Genomic DNA, 24,876 nt, shown 5'->3' on the forward strand with positions numbered 1-24,876 from the left:
ACATACACGTATACCTGTGCATATACATACTGACTCGTGCACGGGCGTAAAAATTTGCATAGCTTTGGGATTGTATACATACACGCATACCTGTGCATATACATACTGACTCGTGCACGGGCGTAAAAATTTGCATAGCTTTGGGATTTTAAGGCTGACATACCGTGCCTGCTTTTTTCCCCCATCAAAGCTGTCCCGGGCGGAATGGCGCAGTACTACTGGCCTTTCAACCATAGTGACTTGGCGCCACTGTTTCCGGAAAGCATCGATGCAGATGGAAACCTAAGCAGCTCCAGCGATGGGGGAGAGATCGAGCCATTTCGCGCAGTTTCTCCGAGCCCTTGCCCGCACACGCGTGAGAGCGAAGGTCCGGAACACGAGAGCTTCGACGAAGACGCCAGCCACCACCAACAGAATGCGGCAGACGTCCAGCGACTCGCAGTCCACCACTACCGCACTGCTGCGCCGACGTCCCCGTCGCAGAGTGCATTTGGGCCAACAGGCAGCAAGTGGCAAGAGGACGCCGTCACCATTGCCCGGAGAGGGAACGGTGGTGGCGTCGGGACCAGCGGGAGGACGTCCACGTCTCCAGTCTTGCGTAGTGGCGACGCTGAGAGCGTTACACGCCGTCGAAGACGCCAGCGGCGAGCCCAGAAGAGGAGAAAGGGAAACGCCACGCCGAACGACCACGTTCGGAGCGTCCAAGGCTATCGAGGACTCCAGCGCCGAGGGACGACAGCATCAGAAGCGGGCGACGTTGTGCAACCGGACGCCGTCGCCGACGCGAGCAAGGACGGCAGGAACGACGGTTGGGACGAAGACCCACGAAGGAAGCGATCGACCAGAACCAGGATCGCGTCGCTACTATTGCGTATCACGGGAGCTGATGGCGGGAGTAGGCGTCACGGAGAAAGTCAGTGGCAAGACGAGAATGCAACGGGACGTGAGAAAGTGTCACCTGTGTACCATGAGAGCGTGCGCCGCCATCGAGAGCTGCTTCAAAGTCAGGAGGGGAGGCAGGAGTTCGTAGGTGGAGCCGTCGCGCAGCGTCACGTTGTCGTCCATTGCTCGAACAGCGCCAGTGGCACGGCCCTGGGCCGAAACGAAAATCAGGCGGTCGCTGGCTTTACCGCGCCTACTGCAGTCTTGCCAAGGGAGAAGACCGAAAGCGCGAACTACGGACGAAGACTGCAACGACAAGACGAGCAGAGCGGAGAAGAGGTTAACGCCCACGAAGAGAGCGTTGAGGTCGTCCAGAGCAGTCGAAGACTCCAGGTTCAGGACAAGGACGAGGTGCTATCGGGAGGAAGCGATGCCGTCGTTGATCAACAGGTCGCTAACAGCAATTACAGCGCCGCGCCTAGCTCCTGGCGCTGGGCGACCCGGCAGTTCTCTTGGCTTCTGCAAAGACAACCAGACGAGAGAACTGAGAACAGTGACACTACACGTGGTGTCGTTGCCCGTCGTTCTCTCCTCTCCGCTGAGCTCGGTCCGCAAGTGATGCTAGATATAACGAAGCGTTTCGGCGAGTGCTCGTCGGGACACATGTCCCTGTACAAACTACTGGGAGAGGACGCTGCGGTGGTGATAGCCAAGAAGGCCTTGGGCAGCGACAACACCATAATGGGGCTCATAGATTCCAAGATGTCCAATGCTAAGCTCGAAGAGTTGAAATCTAAGTTCTCCGGCGGCGTGAACTCGAAAATGGACACCCAGCTCAGACAGAAACTCGACATAAGCGACGAAGTGAAGAGCGGACTCAGGCCCCTGTCAGGTGGCCCGACGATGAACTTCGAGGGGCTGACAAAAGCGGTGAGTAGACGACCCATGAACTGTGCTCGATATACGTTGTCACTTGCAGTGACTTTGTTGTCTCGTAGAGCTGCTAGGTCAACATCGTCTGTCACTTACCTAGAGGAAAAGAAAACTGGCTCAATGGTGCGTATCCATGTCCCTGCATGGGAATGTGAGGTATTCAAATAAGCATTCCTCTCGGAGAGCCAGGACACCATAAAGGCGTGTCTGATAAACAGCACGTTGTATGTCACAATGGCTGTGTCTCTACTAGAAGCGCGTTTATTGTGCCGCATTCCGTGTTATTAGGTAACAGTACTCCCTTTGAAAGCGGGAGAAATCGTGATTCGTTGTAGTGTTACAAGGAATGAAAATACTAACGGCCGGCCGCTTAACTTGCAGTAAAGGTGACAAGGTCAGCGTTTCCGTGTACTACATTTACAGCCTGCATTTCTGGGTGGGTTATGCTGCACGCGAGTAAATAAGAACGCATCGCGTATTGCAGGTGAACAGTGACTATTCGCTAAGACTTAACTGTAAGACAGCCTTGTTTATGCAGCGACGATGCGGTTTTAGGCCAAGCCACGTCGCGGGTGAGCGCGCTCACTCGTATACCAACATCTTCAAGGTGACTTAGCGTCCGCTGCGAAAGTCGTATAAACAGGGTGTCTCAAATTTCCCTCTATAGGTAATGTCGTAAAACACTTATGCTCTACTAGGTATACCGTGAGCAGTACCTGTACCTGTATTCCAGCGGTCATGACATTGCACTGCTGAGATCTATGTCGCAGATTCAATCCAGACCGTGGCGGCCACATTCTCATATGAGTGAAACGCAAAAGAGAAAAAAAGAACGCTCGTACACTCAGATTAGGTGTACCCTCTCGGTTAAAAGCAACCTGAAGACCCTCACTACGGCGCACGTAATACTGGCATAGTGGTTTCTTGTGCGCAAAATAACGAAATTTAATTAATTTAGTTTAGGAACTATGGTACTTTCGTTTTTAATTGTCGCTCTTTTAACTAAACTAAATGATGTTCCGGAGCAGTCCTTTCCGCATGATGTGTTTAGGCTTTCTTTTTTTCTTTCTTCGACGATGCCGTTGTGTTCTTCGAAATCTCCAATTATATAGGTTGCCGTCGGAACAGTTCTTGCGGGTGTTAATGCACTTGATGAGAGCTTCCCTTCATAAATTTATCTTATACGATAATAAATCGACTAGAAACGAAGAGCTGCGGCAACTACGTTAAGAACGTCCCTATTCTGGAACGTAACATGCTTTAGAAAAAACACTGTAAAGATTTGGCATACTGAGAGATGGGCCGGTTTTTAGGAGTTAAATTGTGGTGGAATATGGCGCCACAGAAAGTAAACTAGGACTGAGAGAAAGTCACAGTTTCGCCCGACAGGCGAATCAGCATTGATTGCGATAGCAAATGATTAGACAGCCGCACGAAGTAATGTCAGTCATTTTATCAGCCGCATAAACTGCTCTAAACATTCGCTTACGAACTAAATTAACAAGAGCGTTGTCACATGCACAGGCAGGCATGAACATATCTCACTCGATGACCGAGGACACTCACTGTCAGGACGCCGGCGTGATGAAGAGCGGCAGCAGCGGCAAGCGAATTGCCCTTCGTGCTACCTGTCGCTTTAGCTCGAACTAGGCTAGCGAGAACACAGCGCACACGAAGCCATCAGCTATATCCGGTCGGCTAGCCTTCGAACCCAGCGCAGGTCGTCTCCGAGATAGGACGGGTGTGGCCGCGCTCAGCCGCGGCAGCTGGTGTTGAAGAGATGTGCGCTCACCCTTTACTTTCTCGCCCGCGCCTCCCAGCGCGTGTACATTTACGCTCCCCCCTTTCCCTTGCGCGCACGAGATGAAGGTGCTCAGACTTCCCGCCTTCCTCCCTTGCGAGCGCGAAAAGACACCGGCGCATCAAACCACCCCACTTCTGGGGTCATCCTCACAAGCTATCGCTGAGACCTCGAGCACACGGCGCGCGGTCGCGATGGTACTGTACTTTATACGGAACATCACGGTCACGCCGACGGCGTAAGCTTGCCTGGAGTGCTATCTCCATGAAATGCAGACACTGTGCATACAACTGCACAAAAACAAGTGAGATTCGAACAGGGTGCACAATAATTCTGAACTTTCATACTGACTGCATCGCAAGGAAGCGTGGTTCATTAGGTCCCCCGAACGGCAAGCTTTGCTGGTCGCAGCACCGCAGAGTATGCCCCCGCAGCCTATTCCGCTGAAGTTCTGACAACCTAGAGAGTACTATTAATTTCCACAGCGCTGGTCCTCTGCTGAACGACTTTAAATAACTCTTCATAGCGTTCGCTAAAGCTTCTATGACATCCAGTGCGTCTGCATGAACGCGACAGAAGCCGGTCGAGTCGGTTTGTCGGGCTGGTGCATGCCTGTCGAGCTCGCATAAGAGCTAGCCGGTCGCGCTGAACGAGCGTCGAGTCAGGCTGCGTCCGCCCGACTGCATGGAGTACGTTGACTCATCCCGGCCCGTTTGGGGCGCGCATGTAAACGCACACTGGTCAGCCCCGCCTGCGCCGAGACTTGCACGGGACCAATGTGACCTCTCGAGCGGGAACAGTATTAGCACAAGGCGAAGAAGAGCACGGTGCAGTGCAACCTCACCGTAGCGATAAGACCCATGAACAATAGGGCTGTTGCAGACGGCTGCGGGAACCGGAAGCCCATTTCGAACGCGTTGGTGTCTCGGCTCGACGCCGTGCGCCGTCGTTGTCCACACTCGTCAGAAGCGAGTTCTTGTCATGTCATCGTCCATGCTAGTATTTTTAATTCGTCAACTTTCTAGGGCTACGTCCCTCTGCACTTTGTCCGTCTGTCTGTAGCGCATGACACGATACGCTCCATTGGTTACACACGGGGTCATATGTGGGTACATATGACAATGCCTTATGACTACGTATGACTACTAAGATTTATGAGTGTCTCTTTACAGTGAATACTCAACAGGTAGTAAGAGCAATTAATGTTAATAAGGTACTAATATTATTTATAATGAAATCAAGCCTAAATAATGCTATTAAGACAAATGAAGGATAAGGAAGCCTAATGTAGATTAACTACGTTGGATTTAGGTGTAACGACGATCAATTTAGAGTAATTAAGAATAGTTAGAGGAATGTAAAATACATTGACTAAGTTGTATATTAAGTAATAATTAACAATAAATGAAGTAAGCTTAATCAAGAATAACTAAGAGTACTTAAGGTTAATGAAGCCTGATTTATTTTGATTAAAAAGAAAAGGGTTAAGGTTAATGATGATTAAATAACGGTAATTAGGATGAGCAAAGCATGAATAAGAGTAATTACGATTACATTGTGTGTCTAATCAAGTTTAATAAGAGTATTGAAGTTTAATTAGCACTACATTAGTTGATCTTAATTCAGATTAACTACGATTACATTAATTTCGCGCACTAACATTGATTCCGAATAATTAGGTTCACCAATAAGGTAATTGCAACGCGTTATTACAATAATTGGAGCTCATAGCATCATCTACGACAAAGTTAGGCGCGGTTTGTGTAACTTGTCCTTAGTACGGATGCATTCTTAACATTCACTAAACTTAACATTCAAATAAACCGAGAAATCGTCGCTATTATCGTACCAGACGTGTTCCGATACGTCAGAGACGTATGTGTGCAAAGTTAGCAACTGGAGAAAATGCATACGCACTATCTGACAAGTCCCACTAGTGATTTCCACTTGGGCTTGTTGGCTTTCTCTTATGAACGTGTAGCATTGCACGTGAAAGACACAGACGAAAGAAAGAGCACGATTACACACACTGCAGAAACTCCCAATAGGGAGCTTCGGCAGTAATATTTTGCCTTCTTTTTCGCTACTTCAGCAGGGAAATAATTCCCGATCGTACCCTTAGCAGATCCTTTGTACTACTACTACTACTACTACCACTACTACTACTACTACTACTACTACTACTACTACTACTACTTCTACTACTACTACTACTACTACTACTACTATTAACAAGTAGTAAGTACTACTACTGATACTATCACTATTACTAGTACTACAACTAATACTAACTATTACTATTGATACTACCACTACTACTACCACTACTACTACTACTACTACTACTACTACTACGATCAGTACCACACTCACTATTACTACTGCTGCTGTCATCACTTCGTCCCGCCCACTACTTAGAATAACAACTACTACCACTGTTGCTATGCTATCGCTACTATAACGTTCCTGAAGCTTCCCAGATTGCTTCGCCGTCTCTTACAGCCTTCCTCGCACCGTATTGCTCGATTTATCCAGCTGTCTATTCCGCATGGCCGACGGTGTTCAAAACACTTGTACCCGAAGCATGTCCTAGATGGTCCTTCATGGAAAGAGGGGACAATATATGCAAAGTGCTTCCGGTCGACGTCACAGGTTGTCATTTCGCACCATTAGAAGATATTTTTCGTACATTAGTAATAGATTGCTGTTTTTTTTCTTTCCCGTTTGGCCATCTTTTTCGCGCAGTCCACTGATGCTATGAGCGCCTTCAGCAAGATCAGCAGTGCCAAATCGGAGCTGCGGAACATCGCGAATCAATTACCCATTCAGGTACGTCGAAGTTTCTACGAAGCGCGCTCCGTTTTCGCGCTTTCCCCGCTGTCCTCGAAGATTTAGCGTCGGCTTCATCGTCGTTCATTATCACACGTCATCATCATCAGCGATTACCTTGCGTTACTCGAGCTGCCGGGCGAGATTGAACGGAACAGACGCTTTTTCAAAACTATCCATAAAGGTACAGCCCGCCGCGGTGGCATAGCGGCTGTGCTGTTGCGCTGCTGAGCACGGGGTTGCCGAATCGGATGCCGGCCGCGACGACCGCCTTTCGATGGGGGCCAGATGCAAAACCGCCCGAGGTCCCGTGCATCCGGGGCACGTTAAAGATGCCCGGGGGGTCGAAATGAGTCCGAAGTTCCCCACTGCGGCGTGCCTCATAATCGGGTCGTGTTTTTGGCGGGTGAAACCTCAGAAATTAGTTAACAAAGGTACACCAAAGGGCAGGAATAATAGGATTACAATATCGTTCTCAAGCAAACTCAAACCTTTTTACGTATGTGCACAGCCAGCGTTGCTCTAACACGCATGCCCCGTGGCGCTATTGAGTTTCTGTGCCGTAAGGCCATCCCTGGGCACCGCGCACAGATTTCTTAATGTTTTTTGCATTCGGAGTGTCAAGGTAGAAAAAGATGTGTATGTGTAGTGTAGTATATATATATATGTAGTATGTGTAGTGTAGTATATATATATATATATATATATATATATATATATATATATATATATATATATATATATATATATATATATATATATATATATATATATATATATTTATTTGAAGAAACGAAGGAGCACACTTACGAAAATGGCACCTTTTAATGTTTTAACGTGTCGGCCTTCTTCGTCAGTCAAAATAAAACTTCGCTCCTGTTATACCGACGAAGGCCGCGCCACGGCCGAGAGGTTAAAACATCAAAAGATGCAATTTTCGTGTGCTGCTTCGCTTCTTCACCTACCTGTGCACCGGACCTACAGACCTACAGTTGCACTTCGCTCCTCTGAAGGAGCACGACGGGCGTAGCCTGAGCTCCTGAAGCACAATTTGTAATGTGGTGAACCTGGTTGAAACCGTTAATCCGGCACGTCAATGAGGTACGACGTAATGGCAACGCATTTCTCTCGCATTTACTACTAAATCTCCGCTGAATTCTTTCTTCTTTTGCTGTTTACTCAGACGAAAGTTGGGCCCATGGCTGAAACGTCAGTTTATAAGAGAATTTTCCATTTTCGACCTGACACCTTGCCTATAAGTATAGATTGATTATTGGTAGCGAATAAATGACATTTGTCTTACCTTTCTTGCAGGCTGTGAAGAACAAGGTGAACGAGGCTGCAGACGCACTAGAAAAAGTAACTGCTGATGACGAGAAAGGATTCAAGGAGGATATGGTACGTGCTTGAGTTTCTTTCCAATACTCCTAATGTGAAAATATCAGCGCGACTGCCATAGTTTAGCCTCACCAACATACTCAACAGTACGACAGCGGAGTTCACTTCGAGTAACGCATTCTAGTAAACGCGAACGCTGATAAATCAATAGTTCGTAAAACATCAGGAAAAAAACCTCTCACATACGTTCAGTGGGTCCTTGGTAATTGCAATTTGCATAACAGTCATAGAGCAGTTCATCCAATTTAGTTTGGACGTTTAGCGAAACAGCGTAGTTCATCGATACCTTAAAGCCTTATAATATAACGAAATATGCTATTAAGGATGCAATGTAGTAAAGAGAGATTACCACATTTAGTGATTATATCGCAGTTTTTGATGTTCGCAGGTGCTGAAAATGCCTTCACCATAAAGGAACCTTTTTGTCTCTCAAACCATGCTTCATTTTTCATACATACCGCATATCCAGTTACACGTAAGCAATTCAAGGGAGAGGCCTCTGCAAGACTACGCACTACGCGCGTGTTATTTTTCGGTACACGCTTCAAGAAGTATATAGTTGCAAACGCAACCGCTGCGAGCAGCCCGACCGCTAGTTGTTCGGCAGCAACAGGAGTCTGCAGTAGTCAACCGCCGAAAGCACGAACACGTGAAATCTCCATGTTTTCCGTGGGGACCAATGATCCGACTAGCCTTACAGCCTCACACACAAAAGCACCTCTGCGTACTAGTGTCGCGCGAATACGACAGACACACCAGAACAGCGCAAGAGCAAACTGACACTGCGCTAAATCCCGATCGTTGTCGGAGGTTAGCGACTTCTCTGCGTGTTTATGTGTGGTGCTCGGATGCTGTGCTCACGAGCTGTGCTGGCATGTTGTGCTCCTGTGCTGTGCTCGTGTGCTCTGCTTGAATGTTGTGCTCTTGCGCTCTGCTCGCATGATGTGCTCGTGTGCTTTGCTTGCATGCTGTATGCCGTGCTCGTATGTTATGATAGTGTGCTGTGCTCGTATGTTATGCTAGTGTGCTGTGCTCGTGTGCTCTGCTCGCTTGCTGTGCTCGCGAGCTGTACTCGTTTGCTGAGCTCGCGTGCTGTGCTCGTGTGTTCTGCTCATATGTTGCGCTTGTGTGCTGCGCTCGTATTTTGTGCTCGTATGCTGTGCTCGCGTGCTGGGCTCGTGTGCTGTTGTGCTGTGCTTGCATGCTGTGCTGGCATGCTGCGCTCGTATGGCGTGCTGGCATTCTGTGCTTGTGTGCTGTGCTCGTGTCCTCGACTGTTTCTACTACACAAGTATTTTGAAGTGCCGTATTGCCAGACCACTATACCGAGACACAAGATGGCTCAAAGTGCCTTCTGGTCAACCCCCCTTTCCTCCTAATGCGCTGGTGCGCACCGAGGTCGTGGCATATGTATACCGGGAAACGCTGATCGGACCGTTTGACTGCTTCACAGGCCTCTCACTCAACCCGTATACTGCGTATACGGCCTGCGTATGAAGTGTGTTGAGGCAAAAAATCGTCCCGAGGAAAGCGTAGGCGTCAACATGGCTACGAAGAATAAGAAAAACGGGAGGGAACTATGTGCGAGGTGATTCGCTGGTGCAAGTACAAATTTTTACTCCCGAGGAGCACTTGCTACTGGGTTTCTAGCCCGGCGCTGACTACAGCAGAAAGTGTTCTTTGTCCATGACCTCCCCGAATTCCGTTCAAACATGTTCGACGAGGACATACTCTTATTAGAAGACCCATGATGGTGCTTGAAATAAACATACTGCATTTCAGAGATAAACCTAAAGCCTGTCGTGTATTTAAAGATGGATCTGCATTTTCAACCTGGAATGTTGTTTCATAATTGCCAGAAATTGGTGAGCTAAAAGACTGAAACATTAATTCTTCGCATTCATAACTCTTTACTAAAGAAAGAGAGAAAAGAAACGTATACTACATACAGGCGGTATCTGCTAGCTCGTCGAAAGCGGTCGGTTGTGATGAATTAGCAGATTTGCATGGATTCACTGCATCGTACAAGCGATGTTCTTGCAAAACTGCGCTTTACAAATTGCTGCTACCTTGCAAAGGGATGCATATAATATCTATACTTCGGTTCAGATACTTCTATACACAATGTCCCAATAATAACGCTATTTTAAAATTATTTTTGTGTTGCTAATTTACGTAGTTCTAAACGTTGTCGTTCGTGTATACACGTTTGCAATGCGTTGACTTTATGACTGCTTTTGCAGAGGACTCCGCTAATTGATATATATTTTCCTTTTGTTTTTCTTCACAACTACCACTGTATGTATCCAAAGCAAAATATATATCTCAATTCTTATGTGATGTAAGTAGTAGTAGCTACCGAAGGAAATTACTCTGCTTGGTCGACGTCTACTGTCCCGAATTATAAGATATCATTCACAAGTAGTAATTACGCTGTCCCCACTGTAATGACATTTTCTTTCGCTTTTATTTACTCATAGCAACCACACCGTGCATTGTAAAGGAGTATTTTCTTTTGCCGTTGTCTACATTGAAAAACGTGCCCATTCACTGGCGGTTCACCCGTTGTGTAACTCGTTAGGATTTCTAGCTCACCACTTACTCCCGCATGCGCTACATTTCGCAGGCTTTGGATGCATTAATTCACATTCTCTGAAAATATACATCAGTAACAAGAATATACAGAAGGCGGTCCCCTAGTCGACGACTCCATAGGTACCTCCTCTAACGACTAACTAAAATAAGGCAAATAAGTATAGCGGTTGCACAGCATAAAGTATAGCTTAACACATGAAGATACTACCTGGTTAGCAGAAGAATAAAAAAAAAAGCAGCAAGGTGGCTGAACATAAAAGCTTTTTTTACGTTAGATTAGGAAGTTCGCCATGTCTGTACCTTTAAGCATGAGAATTCCAGTAGCACTGCAAATCATCTGCGTCGCAATTCTAATTTGAATATGCCATAAATTATTGCCTATATCTTTGAGTGCGGACAGATAACAGAATCTGCAGATAGGACGAAAGCGCTGTTCGATCTGCATTTCAGACCACCATCGGAAACGCCGCGAACGCCCTCACCGCAGCCTCCGTGGTGGACGGAAAGAGCCTAAACGTGAGTTCACTGCACAAAGGGCTGTGCTTCGAGTGGAGTCAGTCAATGACATGGTTCTCGTATTTGTGACCGCCGTGCTACGAGTTAAATAACTTAAAAAAACAACAACAACACTGCACTAATGGTCCAGTAATAACTTCTTTCCTCTATATAACGATCCCGATGTTAGGTGCTTGGGTAGGATGGTTGCAAATACGTCCGCAATAGTGTATAATATGTTTTAGTTGCATCGCTTCAGACGGACGTCTGACGGACGTTTCACGCCGAAAAAGCATTGGAGCAGCTGTATAGAAAGTCTATGTCCTAGAACTAGAAAGATATCGTAACTATGTAAACTGTGCCCATTAAAAGCATCGGAACCGCATAATTATGATGCATTAAGGTTGTGGCTTGAATGAAGTCAGTTCTTTGTTTCCGGGAGTTCTACCAATGTACTGTTCAGAAATTAGCAGTATATTTCTCAGCGGCTGCGGAAAAAAAAAATTTTTTTTTTGAGCTTCGTTCAGCCTACTATGTGCAAATTGTAGCACTGCGGTGCATATTTTGCGAAGGTAACCTTGATGCTTCGTGATAAATTTCCGCGCTTATGTTTTTTGTCAGTTTTTGTAAAAAACATGTCCTGTTCCACAAACAACCCCTCGCCGTTGAGTGGATGACGACGACTGAAACTCGTTTTGCCCAACACGGGAAGCCTTCCTCTTCTGTGTATAAAATGTCTCCACGTTGCGTTAGAAGTGTCAACCTTTTGCAGAACCTCAGAAAATGAAAAACTTGTAAGGCAGTTCACTCTAAAAGGCAAACGTCAAGAAAGAAAGAAAAATTTTGTTATTACTTAAGGAACTTTCTTAAAATGGATCTTACAGGGGTTACTTAACCTAAGAAGTCGCAGTGTTGCCCGAAAGGCGAAAGCGTTTATTATGGTAGCAAACTGTTAAACAGCTATACGAAGTAACGCGCATAGATTTATCAGCCGTAGGAGCTGCTGTAAATATTCACTAACTGAATTAACGTGTACGGTGTCCCGCGCACACAGGCAAATATAAACCCATCTCACTCGTTGATCACGGGCCCTCGCTTCCAGAGCGCTGACGGGATGGAGCGGCAGTCCCCTTCGTTGTGCTTCTCTCGCTTCAACACGAACGAGGCGCTCGAGACCACAGCGCACACGGAGCCATCAGCTATCTCGGATTGCCTCACCTTTGTACCCACCCCAGATTCCCTACAGGATTGCAGGCTTGCAGCCGATGCCGGAGTAGGCCGGCATCGGCTGCAAGCCGCGCAAGTAGTATCTCTGCGGCAATCTGCAGAATAATCAAGTAATCTGTGGTGGTTTCGGAGGCTAACCGACCCGAGATAGCTGATGGCATCGCGTGGGTTCTCTTCTTGCGCGTCTGGTTCGCGTTGAAGCGAGAGGCAGCGCGAAAGGGAATTCACTCGACACTGCTGCCGTTGATGATGCTAGCCTTCTTGAAAGCGAGTGTCCAGGTTCATCGAGTGAGATCGGTTTACGTTTGCCTATGCATGGCGTGACACCATGCGTGACACCGCCTTCAAGGCCAACATGAGTGTAGGCAGCCTGAGAAAATTAGGCTTGATTTCTGGAAAAGGTTAAAGTGCTTGCCGGATCAGTCAGACCACTTGGAACAAGAATGTATCGGCCGTACCCCGGCTAAAACGTCGAAATTCAATGTTTGTTTTTGCTTCTTTAAGTGCGTCTGCATTTTTGCTCTTGGAGCGAAGGCAGGTTTCTGTAATAAATAAATTCTTATTTTGTAATGAATTAAACATCAAAGCTGTGGCACTACTTACATTACTACTACTGCTACATGAACACACAGCATATCTATCTATCTATCTATCTATCTATCTATCTATCTATCTATCTATCTATCTATCTATCTATCTATCTATCTATCTATCTATCTATCTATCTATCTATCTATCTATCTATCTATCTATCTATCTATCTATCTGTCTGTCTCTCTGTCTGTCTGTCTGTCTGTCTGTCTGTCTGTCTGTCTGTCTATCTCTCTGTCTGTCTGTCTGTCTGTCTGTCTGTCTGTCTGTCTGTCTGTCTGTCTGTCTGTCTGTCTGTCTGTCTGTCTGGTCTTGTCTTGTCTTGTCTTGTCTGCACGGTGTGTCCTGACTGTAATGTCAGTGAATTTGTGACGCGTCTGTACGTCGGAGCATGGTCTAACCGGTGGAAACTGGTAGTGGGGGAACCCAGCTAAGCAGCGCTCCGTCGCTCAGTGTGCTTCGAGCATCGGAGAGTGTAGGACGGGCCAGTCCATGAGCGCTGTTTTTTTATTTTTGTGCAAGTGAATATGCAGCGCTCGTCAGAACAAACGTTTGCGATCAAGTTTCGCATGAAACATGGCAAGACCGCTGAAAAAGCTTACTATGCTCAAGACTGCTTACAAAGAACATGCCCTGTCAGATCGGCAAGTGTTTCGTTGGCACAAGGCCTTTTTTGGAAGGCCGGTATGACATCGACGACGAGGACCGAGCCGGACGGCCATCCACGACCACCACGGCTGACAAATTGGCGCGAGTGAGGCCACTGTTGAACTCAGACCGACGATTAAGTGTTCGTTTAATCGCCGACATGTTGAACATTCCGAAAACTCAAGTCCATGAAACAGTTACAAACGATATCGGCATGCGGAAGGTGTGCGCAAAAATCTTTCCAAATGTGTTCATAGACGACCAAAAGTCACGTCGCGGTGAAACGTGCCAAAAAAACCTTGACATGTGCAAACGTGATCGAAAATTTTTGGATAACATCATTACAGGTGAGGAGATTTGGGTGTCTGAATATGACTCGAAGACCAAACGGAAATCATCGGAGTGGCACACGCCCTCGTGCCTTCGCCAGAAGAAAGCCAGGATGAGCAAATCAAAGATCAAAATTATGCTCATCGTTTTTTTTTTACATCCGCAAACTGGTTCACGAGTTTGTAGAACCTGGAACCACTCGGAACTCCAAATTTTATGTGGAAGTCCTCAAACGACTGAAAGGCAGGGTTCAATGCATCCGGCCGCACATCTCAGGCAACTGGAAGTTGCACCACGATAATGCGCCGGCTCACAGCGCCTTCATCGTCACAGACTACCTGGTTAAAGCTGGGGTGCCAACGATCCCCCGGCCCCCGTACAGCCCGGACTTGGCTCCCTCCGACGTTCTTCTGCTTCCACGCTTTAAAACACCGCTGAAAGGCAAGCATCTTAGGACAGTGACCGAATCAAAGCAGCTTGCTCCGCAGCATTAAAGGCCATTCCGGAGGAGAACTATCACAACGCGTTCGAGAGCTGGAACTCTCGCTGAAGCCGATGTATCGACTCAAAAGGAAAGTATTTTGAATATTTTTGAGCACTTGTATCAATAAATTCAATAAATCTTTTTTAATCGCCTTACTGACATTACTTTCAGGACAGATCCTGTGTATACGTTTCCGATAGAATTCATTCGTGTATGTGTCGCATAGTACCAGGTTTTTTAGCTTCCTATAAGCTCCATGTACTGCAGCTATGTGTACTACAATTGACAACGGGACAACTATGCAACAATTATTCTAAGGCGAAAGCCTTATATTTCAATGTTTTTAGGTCGCGTTGTGAGGTACAGAAAATATTACGCGAACCAAGCAAGGCCAGAAGCGAACAAAAGCATATCCAGCCATGTATAAGGTCTGAATGATTAGCAGAGTTAATTAACGATTGATCAGTGATTAGATTAAGGTGGATAAGTGTTGATTAAAATGAATTAATGATTAAGGTGGATAAGGCTAATTACAATAGGCTTTACGAGGCTTTGGCCTTCGCATCTCTTAGGCGAAGCTAAGGACACCTGAAACTTTTTCTTTAAAACAATTATGTTATTTAAAATAGAGTAATTTACTATTAAGAGTCAAATAATCGTTCTCTTTCCTGTCCTCTTTGTGTGCAAAAGGACCGAATCCTACGTCTGCAGATGTAAAACAAAAGACCGAAAGATGTTAATGACCCTTTAACAGCGCCTCGGGAACGGTTACACGAGGACATCTATTTTTCTGTCGCCGCAGACCTACCTGGAGGAAAACCTCAATACGTGGGATACGAACAAAGCGGCTATGCAAACCTCCATCGATACCTTCGTCGACACCGTGAAGGGCATGACTAAAGGCTTCGAAGGAGACGTCGAAAAATTCTTCACGCAAGCTAAGACGCAGGTAAGTGGTGTCGTTGTGAGGAATTTGAACGCCGAAGGTATTTTGATACGTGTGCTTGTTTTATCGGGCGACCAGGTTTCATCGCCTAACAAATGTTATCTCACAGCGCAGGACGCGCCTGCATGTATCGGAAGTTTCTGGAATGTTATCGATGGTTCTATCCGCTGTCTGTAACCGAACCTTGTGCAATCGGATTGCATGTATTTGCGGCGCGAATGGTGTAGAACTTTGTAGCCCCAGCGATTACTCTGGAACATTGGAGGACTGTTGTATAAAAGCCGATGCGCTTGACCCGCGCTGGTCAGATTCCCGACGATCGCCAACTGGGTTCGCCGCTATCGTTGTGCGTTAAGTGTAACTTGCTGTTGAGGTGACAAGTTCGTCTAATAAAGATTTAGTTTCGCCAGTTACAGTTTCGCTACGGTCTCGTGACAATACGGATCGCAGTGAAACCTCGTTATAGCGAACTCAGCCAAGAATATGCCCGAAACATTCGCGAAGAATGTAGTCCGCAATGTCAATTCCGAAAGCGGGCAGAGAAATTGCCGACTTTTGTGTGCAAGTAACGAGTCTCGACGTGACCCAGTCGTGACGGCCAAGTGATCGGCCTTTAGCTTTTGCTCTTCTGAATAGTGCTCAATAAACGAGATTTCCTTTGTATAACTTGTGACAGCTAGCTCGGTTCCATATTCATCTCTTTTGTCTTCTGTTGCACTGTCATAATAATAAAGATGGTTTCGTCCTTGTTGTGACTGTAGTTAAATTGTAGACCCTAACCAATCACATTACTTGCAGGTTTACCAAAAATCCCACACCTTACACGGGACAGCTAAGTAAATACAAAGCACGCACTGTGTATTTCGCTGTGCCGTCAAAGGTGTGCGCTTTGGTTAAACTTGGAAGTGTGAATCAACGTGCTACTAACGTTTGTAGTACTTCTATCAGTACTTATATCCATCCCGTGTTAGCAATGAAACGCACGTTTCTTGATGTGAAAATGTAAAGCGCGATATGGTAGGACTAGAAACTTAGTTGCGCGTGTAGCCCTGATCCTGAGCCCTGATCCTGATCCACCCTGATCATGAGATAACAATTTCCAGAAAAATAAATACGGGGTGGAGCGCATACAACATTGCTTCGTCGTCGCTGGCAGCTTACCGCTATCCTTGAAAAGAGAAATATGCAATAATTGCACTTCACTCGTGCCAACATATAAGGCAGAAACTTCGAGGTTAACAGAGAAGCTTCAGACGTAAAGAAACTGCGCTACTACTGATGGAAAAAAAATTACGCTTAACGTTAATACACGCAAAGGCAGCGAAGTGGACAAGCGAGCAAAGCGAGGTAGCCGATATTCCAGTTGACAAGAGGCAAAGAAGACGGAGCTCGGCAGTCCATTTATTCTGTAAGGTGGGTAATCGGGTGGTATTTTAGAGTAGGAAAAATGAGCGTCAGGAGAAGGAAAGTACAGTGCAGGAAGGCAGAAAATGAGGTCGCGGAATAAAATGAGGAAATTTGCAGGCACAACTTGGAATCGGCTATATGGCAAGACAGTGGTAATCGGTATCGCTGGAGAGGGATCGCCGTCGCACTGATGCAGTGGACACAAATGTGATGACGATAATGAAGATGTAAATCGAATGTATGGTTTATAGTGGATTAGTGTGTGTGTGTGTGTGTGTGTGTGTGTGTGTGTGTGTGTGTGTGTGTGTGTGTGTGTGTGTGTGTGTGTGTGTGTGTGTGTGTGTGTGTGTGTGTGTGTGTGTGTGTGTGTGTGTGTGTGTGTGCGCATTCGATCGGAACAGTAGCAAACGACAATGGTTAAGTATGTACGATTTCACATTTTCGTCAAACGTAAAACGTAGCAAACATTGTCTGCGCAGTGGCGTCGCGCCATAGGTAATGCGGACATCTTTATTTGTTTCATTAATGCTATCAGTGTCAATAATCTGGAAACTTTTGTTGTCCTCCGCAAGCTGATTTATGGCACACTGGGATCAACCGAACAAATACTTACGGAATCACGTTTCATGTTTCTCACTTACGAACCAATTCCTTTGGTGTGTGAGCTCTCTTTAGGCTTCAGTTTTTTGCGTGACGGGTGCCCATTCTCACGGAACACAGTGGCAGTGACACGACTGGCACTTATGCTACCGGAAACGTTGGAGCCTATGTCGAGGAAGCACCCATTTACACAACACCAGCACAGTGTTCGCAATGACACGTTCAAGTTTTCACTTTTCCCACGTGCGATCAAAGAATGAAATCTCCTCCACTCAGACATAGTTTCCTCTCCGTGACTTTCACCGTTCATCAACCTTCTAGAGACATCAAACACAGAAGACGCCACTTAACACACCCACATATCTTAACTGTAAAACTTATTTCTGCGCTTGGAATTTCTACATTTCAAACCCCAAACAGGCCACTTCTGCGCGGTTATCTGTTAGCCGTATAACTTATCTAATCTTACATGGGTCACTTATTGGCTATTTCTTATATAAATTCTAGTAATACCATATTTGTTACTGAGCGATGTTGTTATACCAACCAAAAGTATTGTACTGCGCATCGTCATTGGTGATTTCTGCTGTAGTTAAGGAAGCTTTTTCTCTTTTCTTTTTTTCTTTTACTGTACCGTGTAGCATGACCTGTTTGTTTCTTTTTGTAAAACTATGTGAAACTGAGACTGGCAGTATCTCAAATAAATAAGTAAATCAGGCCCTGCCGTTTTAACGCAACAGCGTTAAGGGCCCAGTGTCGCAGATGCCGACACCGACCTGCGACGGTGTCGGCATCTGGCGTCGAGCGTCGTATGTCGTTCCGAAAAAAAAAAGATTTTCTGCCATCATATACACATTGATTTAGCGCAGCATGAGCACGTGACTCTAACAAAGCTTCTTTGATGAATGAGACACCTTGTTTGCGCGTGGTGAACATGTTTAAGTGATGATTGCAGCATTGTATGACAGTGAATTCCCTTGCAAGGCCTTCACTGCATGCTTCTCTGCGCAGGTGCGCGACAACATCGGAGATTGCCACTCGATATACGTGATCTACCTGACGACGGCGAACACCCTCTGCGATGGAGCCGTGAAACCGTTTGTAAGAAGGCCGTCTATCTGAAGATCACTGGAAGCTTTATACTCTGTCTTAGAGGGCCCTTCACTAAGTTTTGACATTACAAACGTATATGCGCTGTGCAAAAATAACTTGGAGAATAGGACTTTTGCAAAACGCACGTAAACGTAAAACGCACGTATCTTATAAGCTCCAAATTCATACGCCCAATTTATTCGCCTGAGATTCTATAACAGATGCATTTGCGGAACTCCGATATCCTTTTGTGGCTCACAATGAGGGATTTGCAAACACCGTGTCACTGTTCTTTTTTTTTTACTCTTGCCTATCTTTTTGCGATTTTCGTTAAAACATTTCAAGTTCCGAGCTAAAACTCTGCTTCATAGAGTTTCTACAACTTAGCTTTTCTTTTCTATCAAGCACAACAAATTTCGTTGCATTCTGCCCAGTTGTTGTCTGCTAAAAGAATTTATGCGTTTGGCATGTATTCGAATAGGGAAATCGCAGCTGATTGCAAAGGTGAAGCTTCTTCTGAAGTCTCTAAACAATCGATGGACTGTTCTGCTCCTTTTGTGTAAATCGCAGTTGATTGCAAAGATGAAGCTTCTTCTGAAGTCTCTCAACAATCGATGGACTGTTACGCTCCTTTTGTGTAAATCGCAGTTGATTGCAAAGATGAAGCTTCTTCTGAAGTCTCTCAGCAATCGATGGACTGTTATGCTCCTTTTGTGTAAATCGCAGTTGATTGCAAAGATGAAGCTTCTTCTGAAGTCTCTCAGCAATCGATGGACTGTTACGCTCCTTTTGTGTAAATCGCAGTTGATTGCAAAGATGAAGCTGCTTCTGAAGTCTCTCAACAATCGATGGACGGTTCTGCTCCTTTTGTGTCGCTGCTCGCAGGCGGCCTTCTGGCTCATGGTTTGGTTGTACCTCGTGCTGGGCATTCCTGCATGGATGGTCGCGCTCGCTTTGTCCTCTTATTACGCCAAGCTCTCACCCTAGGCCCAGCGTTCCCGTGGTAAGAGTTTCGCCTAAACCGACTCGCTGCCTGAATTACTTCGCTGCTATATCCTATATGATCGTTTCGATTTGTGTGGACACACAACTTTTTTTCATTAGACACTAAAATAAAGCGACATGTGCAATAAAAAAAATCAAGACGTATACAAGGAAATAAAAGCTTGGAGGAGGATTAAGCTTCGCCTTTAAGAGGAAGCTTTAGCTCGAGTGCTCCTATCTAAATACATGTAAAAGGAGAATTCCTTTTCCTCGGCAACCAATGCACCAAATTTGACGAGGTTTGTTGCATTTAAAAGACAAACTTAAAATCTAGTGACTGTTGGTTTCGAATTTTTGAGTTAGATTGCCAATTTTAAAATGGAAAGTTTTCGAAAAACGAAACTATCAAGTTTACAACTCTGTAACTTAACCACTAAAAATTATAATACAATTCTGTGAATTGCATCTAATAGTACATCTAAAGCGGACAAAATTGATATGTTACACATGAATATAAAATAAATTGAATCATAGGGAAATAAAGCTTTTGCAAAACCGTTGTAACCTACGTAACAAATTCACGTAAGATGTAAAATGACATATGGAAGTTGTCCGCTTTGAATGATCTAATGGATGCCGTTTACAGAACCGCGATATCGTTTCTTGATGCAGAGCTATGAATTTGTAAACTCCGTGCTTCTATTTTTTTCAAACGGTCAAATATTTGAAAATCGTTTTAAGAAAATTCAAGCCCTAAATCGAAATTCCGCTTCCAACAGTCACTAGAATTTAACTTTCTCTTTCAAATGCGACAAATTTCATCAAAATAGGTCCAGGGGTTATCTCATAAAAACGTTTTTGCGTTTTACATGTATTTGAATAGGCTGCGTCGGAGTTGGGCCCGAGCTAAAGCTTCCTCTTAAAGGGACCCTGAAACGCTTTTGACGATTTTCTACAAACGTACTGAGTCGTTAGAGTAGGTCCTTCTGATCATTAATTGACACATCTAAGTGCTCTGCGTAAAGCGTGTAATTTATTATAAGGTTTCAAAAATGCACATCGCTGCCGATCGCAGCGCACTTCTCGGCGGAATTTTAAGCCGCCCCTACCCATATGACCGAAATCACTCATACGACGTCAGTGGGGCGAGCTATCCGATTGGCTGACAAGGGCGCGTGATCGATAATTTTTCCAACTTTATGGTAAACAAATGATCTTCGTAATAGTTGGAATGTTAGTTAATTTGTTTTTATGAAAAGAAAGTAACATAAAGAGAATGCACAAGAACAATTTTTCAGTACATTAAGCACTTCCGGCACACAGCAAGTGTCGTCTGCTTGTGTTACAACGTACTCCATTTTGACGAGAGCTCCGCGGTCACAGTTGATCTCAGTCTTTTCGCGAGCACTATGATTCGACTTTGTTGCCTTGTGGACTGCAAACGTAGCGAATGGCAATATGTCAAGCTGCGACATCGTGTCCCTCTGCAAGGCAGCGTACGAGCGAACTGGCTGCTGCGCATCGGACTACCTCCATCCGATCGGCGCCAGGATTTGCGCGTTTGTGGCCGTCACTTTACACCGGAAGATTACTAACGCAACAGCGTTTCGCGAGTCCCGTATTAGGGCAAACGTAAGCGCAAGGGGACAGGGTCTGGCCGCTTGACTGTGCCGTAACGGGATGAGCCGAGATGAGCAGAAGGGCAAATGTGAATGGTCTGCACGGTGCAGCCACCTGGTGGCATAGAGCGCAACCATACACAGTAGCAGCAACGAAGCGTATTCTTCTTTGCTGCTGGTGCGTATTTTTCGCAGGAGTGTAATCATCGACACGTTGTTTTTATAAATGTTTAAAATGTTTTACACTTGGTTAGAGCAATATTAGCGCTTTGTTTGGCTGGTTAAGCGCTGCGCCAACAAGTGTCTGGACCGTGTAGACCGATCAGGCCGCTCACGTACGTCTACGCCAAAGTTCCTTCATCAGCTTGAGTTTATGCCTCCAGTGATTTGTCGAAATGACCAGCTTGCCTGTGGTTAACGGAATACCAGACACGTTCGGCGCTACGACAGAATGCTCGCAACGCACGCTGCTTCGATAGCTCTCGCTTGGGGTCGACAGCCAAGCGGCTAGCGGAGAGGTCTCGCGCGGGCGGGGGCGGGCTCCAAAACAAACGGAAGTGGACGATGTGACGTCGCATCGTGACGCAGGACCAGTGAAGGCGGAGCGTAGCCCCGCTCGCTCGGCGAACGAGTTGAGGAGGAAAAGCGTGGATGGGGAGGAGGGTAACTTCTAATCGCTTGTAGCCCCATTAATACGTAACGCTTCCCTCAAATTGTGGTGCGAATATTCTACTTAAGCTGTACCCTACGCGTCTACAAAATTTGTCCGAACCGTTTCAGGGGCCCTTTAAGAGTGGAACGCGATAGCCTTACAGGGTCCTGTTGACGCCGACACCGACGCCGGATATTCCGTGACACGGGGTCCAACAGAAAACAACAGTAGGCCGATCCCGGCGGACGTGCAGGGCAGAACAATGGCTCATACCCCGTAAGGCACAGGCTACAAGCAGTGACTCCCCAATAGGCCGTACCTCCGTAAGCAAGGAAAAGCGGGTCTGTGTTTGAGTTTCCGCGCAACAAAATTGTTTTCTCCTATATGCAAACTATTTTCTCATACACTCAAATTACAGTTAGACGCTATCATGCCCGTAGATTGTGTGTAAGTCGGACTTTACGAATTTTGTGACGTATTTTACTTCGAGAAATTCGATTATATCAGTAATGTCCCTGCGTCACGCGGAGTGCCTGCGTGGTTGTGATTCGGGATGATCTTCTTTTTCTAAAGGACGACACCGCCGACGGCGGACGGTGACACCGGATATTCTACGTAATGGGCCCGTTGACGCTATCGAGTTAGGATTCAGTCACCAAGGATCTTTTAAACAGTGCATGACATAAATAAAAGTGAACTGGGTCACGCAAATAAAAAAGGGGGGGGGGTGGCGCAGTAAGGAGTAAACGAAATGTTTGGATCATTTGCTTTAGATTCATTATTTTTTATCATATTACCACCCGTTTCGCTGCCTATCCCCCACAGTGGGTTTGCGCAAGTGAATAACGAATCATTAAGATCATCATCATCATTTTAGGCAGTTTGTGAGTTGTCTATAGAGTTTGGCCATCGCGCTAGTTCTTGTGCACGTCTAATAAAAGCGGGGTGCTGTATACAGGAATAAGTAAGAAGGAGGGACGATGAGGCCGGGCCTCGATTCGTAGGTGCAATAAACCGGTCTTCAGAATGCGAAAAAAAATCAGGGGAGCGAAGCAAATGAATAGCTTTTAATCATCTGTCAAAGGAAAAACTTAAGAGTCCATAGTTTTAAATCATTACGTTATGTCCTGCGGTCATGAAGTAGGTGACTATAAAAATAAGGAGATGGCCGACAAAAACGGCGTTGTCGAACAAACTGATGTTCCAGCTTCCACTAGGAAGCCCTCTTCACCCAAGGCTACGGCCTGAAAGCCAAAAAATGAACTTCTTCGTCAACACCATTTCGGTCGTCGTTCTGTTTATTCTGTCCAAGATGCAGTTCTAAATTGCCGACAGAGTCTGCAACTCTGCTTCATTTTTCTTCGCAATTTGTATTCAAGAATGGTTATATGCTTATAAGATTGGCTATAGCTGCATCGCATTCTTCGTGTACTCTTGATTATCTGTAACCATTATATTTGCTCTGATCCTCAGTGGTTGAACAAGTCGTGTCGCCAGAAGCAACGTTTGGCAAGCCCACTCGAATTCGCCAAGGCGCTCAGTAGATTTAGACTCTGAGGAGCACAAGTGCGCTTGTCGACACGATGGCAGCGAAATGGGTTGTTCGAGCGATGTTGGCCACTCGAAGCATCTGTATTCTCGTGAACATCTCTTGAATTTGCTTGCCAACTTAATACTCTTGCTGGTCTGCCGCAGTGTCTAAACCATGAAAGAAACTAGGTTCGTTAATTTCTACGTAATCTTGAACTATACGTACTTTTATTTATTTACTTCCAGTATTCTTGTATTTATTTATATCGCTGTTTTAAGCCTCCATAGCCAATCGTACGTCTCGCATTGCGAACGTCCTGTAACTGTAGGCCCCCGACAGTTTACCCTTTGGTGCCTCCATTTATGTGACGGGTATCTTGTAAAAAATAGTAATGATGCTAGTACAAATTTTAAGACACTCGAACGAACAGGAAAGGGAGAAAAGTGATGCAAGTTACGGCCCCTAATGAGCCAATATGTAAAAGGAATATTGACTGCCGAAGATCGTCACAGACGTCTTGTGAAACGTTCTTAGATGATTGCAAGTTATTCTTGGGACTTAAAGTGCATATGCTTCCTTTGAACGAAATTTATGACGAAGTCTTTCGTTTGTTTTACTCAGGCGAAAAATTTCCGAAAAGTCTGTAGATCATAGCGACAAAACTACATTAGACTTTCTCTAAAACGTGTAAGCAATTTTTTGAGACGGTTGGTGAGAGCCTGCAAATTATTAGATTTGTATTTTCTCTTTAGAGGAGTACAGAAATTGGAACGTTCCTAAAGGTTAACTGATTGTTCATATGATTTTCGTGAGGTCTCACTTAAACTGCCGCTGAACAGAAAAAAATTAGATGAATAAAACGAAGCGAAATAGAAAAGAACAGAAGAAATGGAAAGACGCGATTGAAAATAATAATGCACATTTTTAAAGTGGGCTAGAGAAACAAGAGAAAATGGAAACCATTTTGACAACGCACTTTTCCTGATCAGTGCTTTCACGCGTGCGATTACCCCACAAAATAACAAAAAAAAAATAATAAAGGCTAACAAGAATACCAGGTGAACTTTGAGGACCAACCTGCACTTCAGCCTACGACTCAGGGCTCTGTCGCTACTGTTGTCGGAAAACGTTGAGCAGCCCATATTTATACAGGAATAAACAGCAGGATGACTTTAATGCATTCCAAACAGAGCTGCTGTTATAGTGTGCACCATTAGCGAAAAGTTGACGACACTGGCCGTTCTGACTCACCAACGACTGAAATGTGCGCTGGCGTCTTGCACAATTATGTATTCTTGATGCTCGATTTCGCAGTAGATTCACGTAACTAACGGAGTTCGCACTCTTTCTTTCTCTTTCTCCCGTCGCGCAAAGGGCTGCATTTACGAAGACTCCGCACGGATAACTTGGATATTGCCCTCGACGTGGTCAAATATACCGCTGTCGACGTCTTCGCACTTTGTTCACAAGTCATCTCAGAAGCTGAAAAACAAACAAACCCTTTCGGAACGCCAAGCGTGGCTTTGAAACAGATTTAATGCGTAATATGCCGTGCCAGTATTTAATTTCTTTTCGCGAACCTCGCGATAATGCAATTGTGTTTTGTGAAACATGTATATATAGTTGTGCTTACCGCGCTCAGTGCGTTTTTCTTTTTTACAATTTTCTGGCCAGCCAAGTTTCTAGGTGTCGGCGGCGAAGGACAACATATCATGGCATGGTATCGCCCTTATTGTTCCGTAGCGCACCGATAGATGAACTTTGACGTTTGAAAGCAAACTTTGCTGTCTGTATTGATGTGTTCAACGTTCCTCGATTGCTGTCTTTGTGCG

At 45.5% G+C, this 24,876-nt stretch overlaps 1 protein-coding gene across 1 annotated transcript; it reads left to right on the forward strand.

Moving 5' to 3' along the window:
• The first annotated feature begins 204 nt into the window (after nt 1-204).
• LOC142591375 (uncharacterized) lies at nt 205-24,507 on the forward strand. The gene is made up of 8 exons (XM_075703700.1): nt 205-1,812; nt 6,362-6,445; nt 7,760-7,843; nt 10,889-10,954; nt 15,016-15,162; nt 18,178-18,267; nt 19,144-19,261; nt 24,419-24,507. The coding sequence occupies exons 1-7, from the start codon at nt 205-207 to the stop codon at nt 19,243-19,245; spliced, it is 2,181 nt and encodes a 726-aa protein (XP_075559815.1). The 3' UTR covers nt 19,246-19,261; nt 24,419-24,507.
• Nucleotides 24,508-24,876: the final 369 nt, after the last annotated feature.

The sequence above is a fragment of the Dermacentor variabilis genome, chromosome 8, assembly GCF_050947875.1.
Source record: "Dermacentor variabilis isolate Ectoservices chromosome 8, ASM5094787v1, whole genome shotgun sequence".
Classification (NCBI taxonomy): Eukaryota; Metazoa; Arthropoda; class Arachnida; order Ixodida; family Ixodidae; genus Dermacentor; species Dermacentor variabilis.

What these genes read in the sequence shown, in the direction of transcription:
- LOC142591375 (XM_075703700.1), top strand. Translation starts at nt 205, where the DNA reads ATGGCGCAGTACTACTGGCCTTTCAACCATAGTGACTTGGCGCCACTG. An exon ending in AAGGATTCAAGGAGGATATG is followed by an intron (nt 7,844 to 10,888) that starts GTACGTGCTTGA and finishes TCTGCATTTCAG; the next exon opens with ACCACCATCGGAAACGCCGC. An exon ending in TCACGCAAGCTAAGACGCAG is followed by an intron (nt 15,163 to 18,177) that starts GTAAGTGGTGTC and finishes TTCTCTGCGCAG; the next exon opens with GTGCGCGACAACATCGGAGA.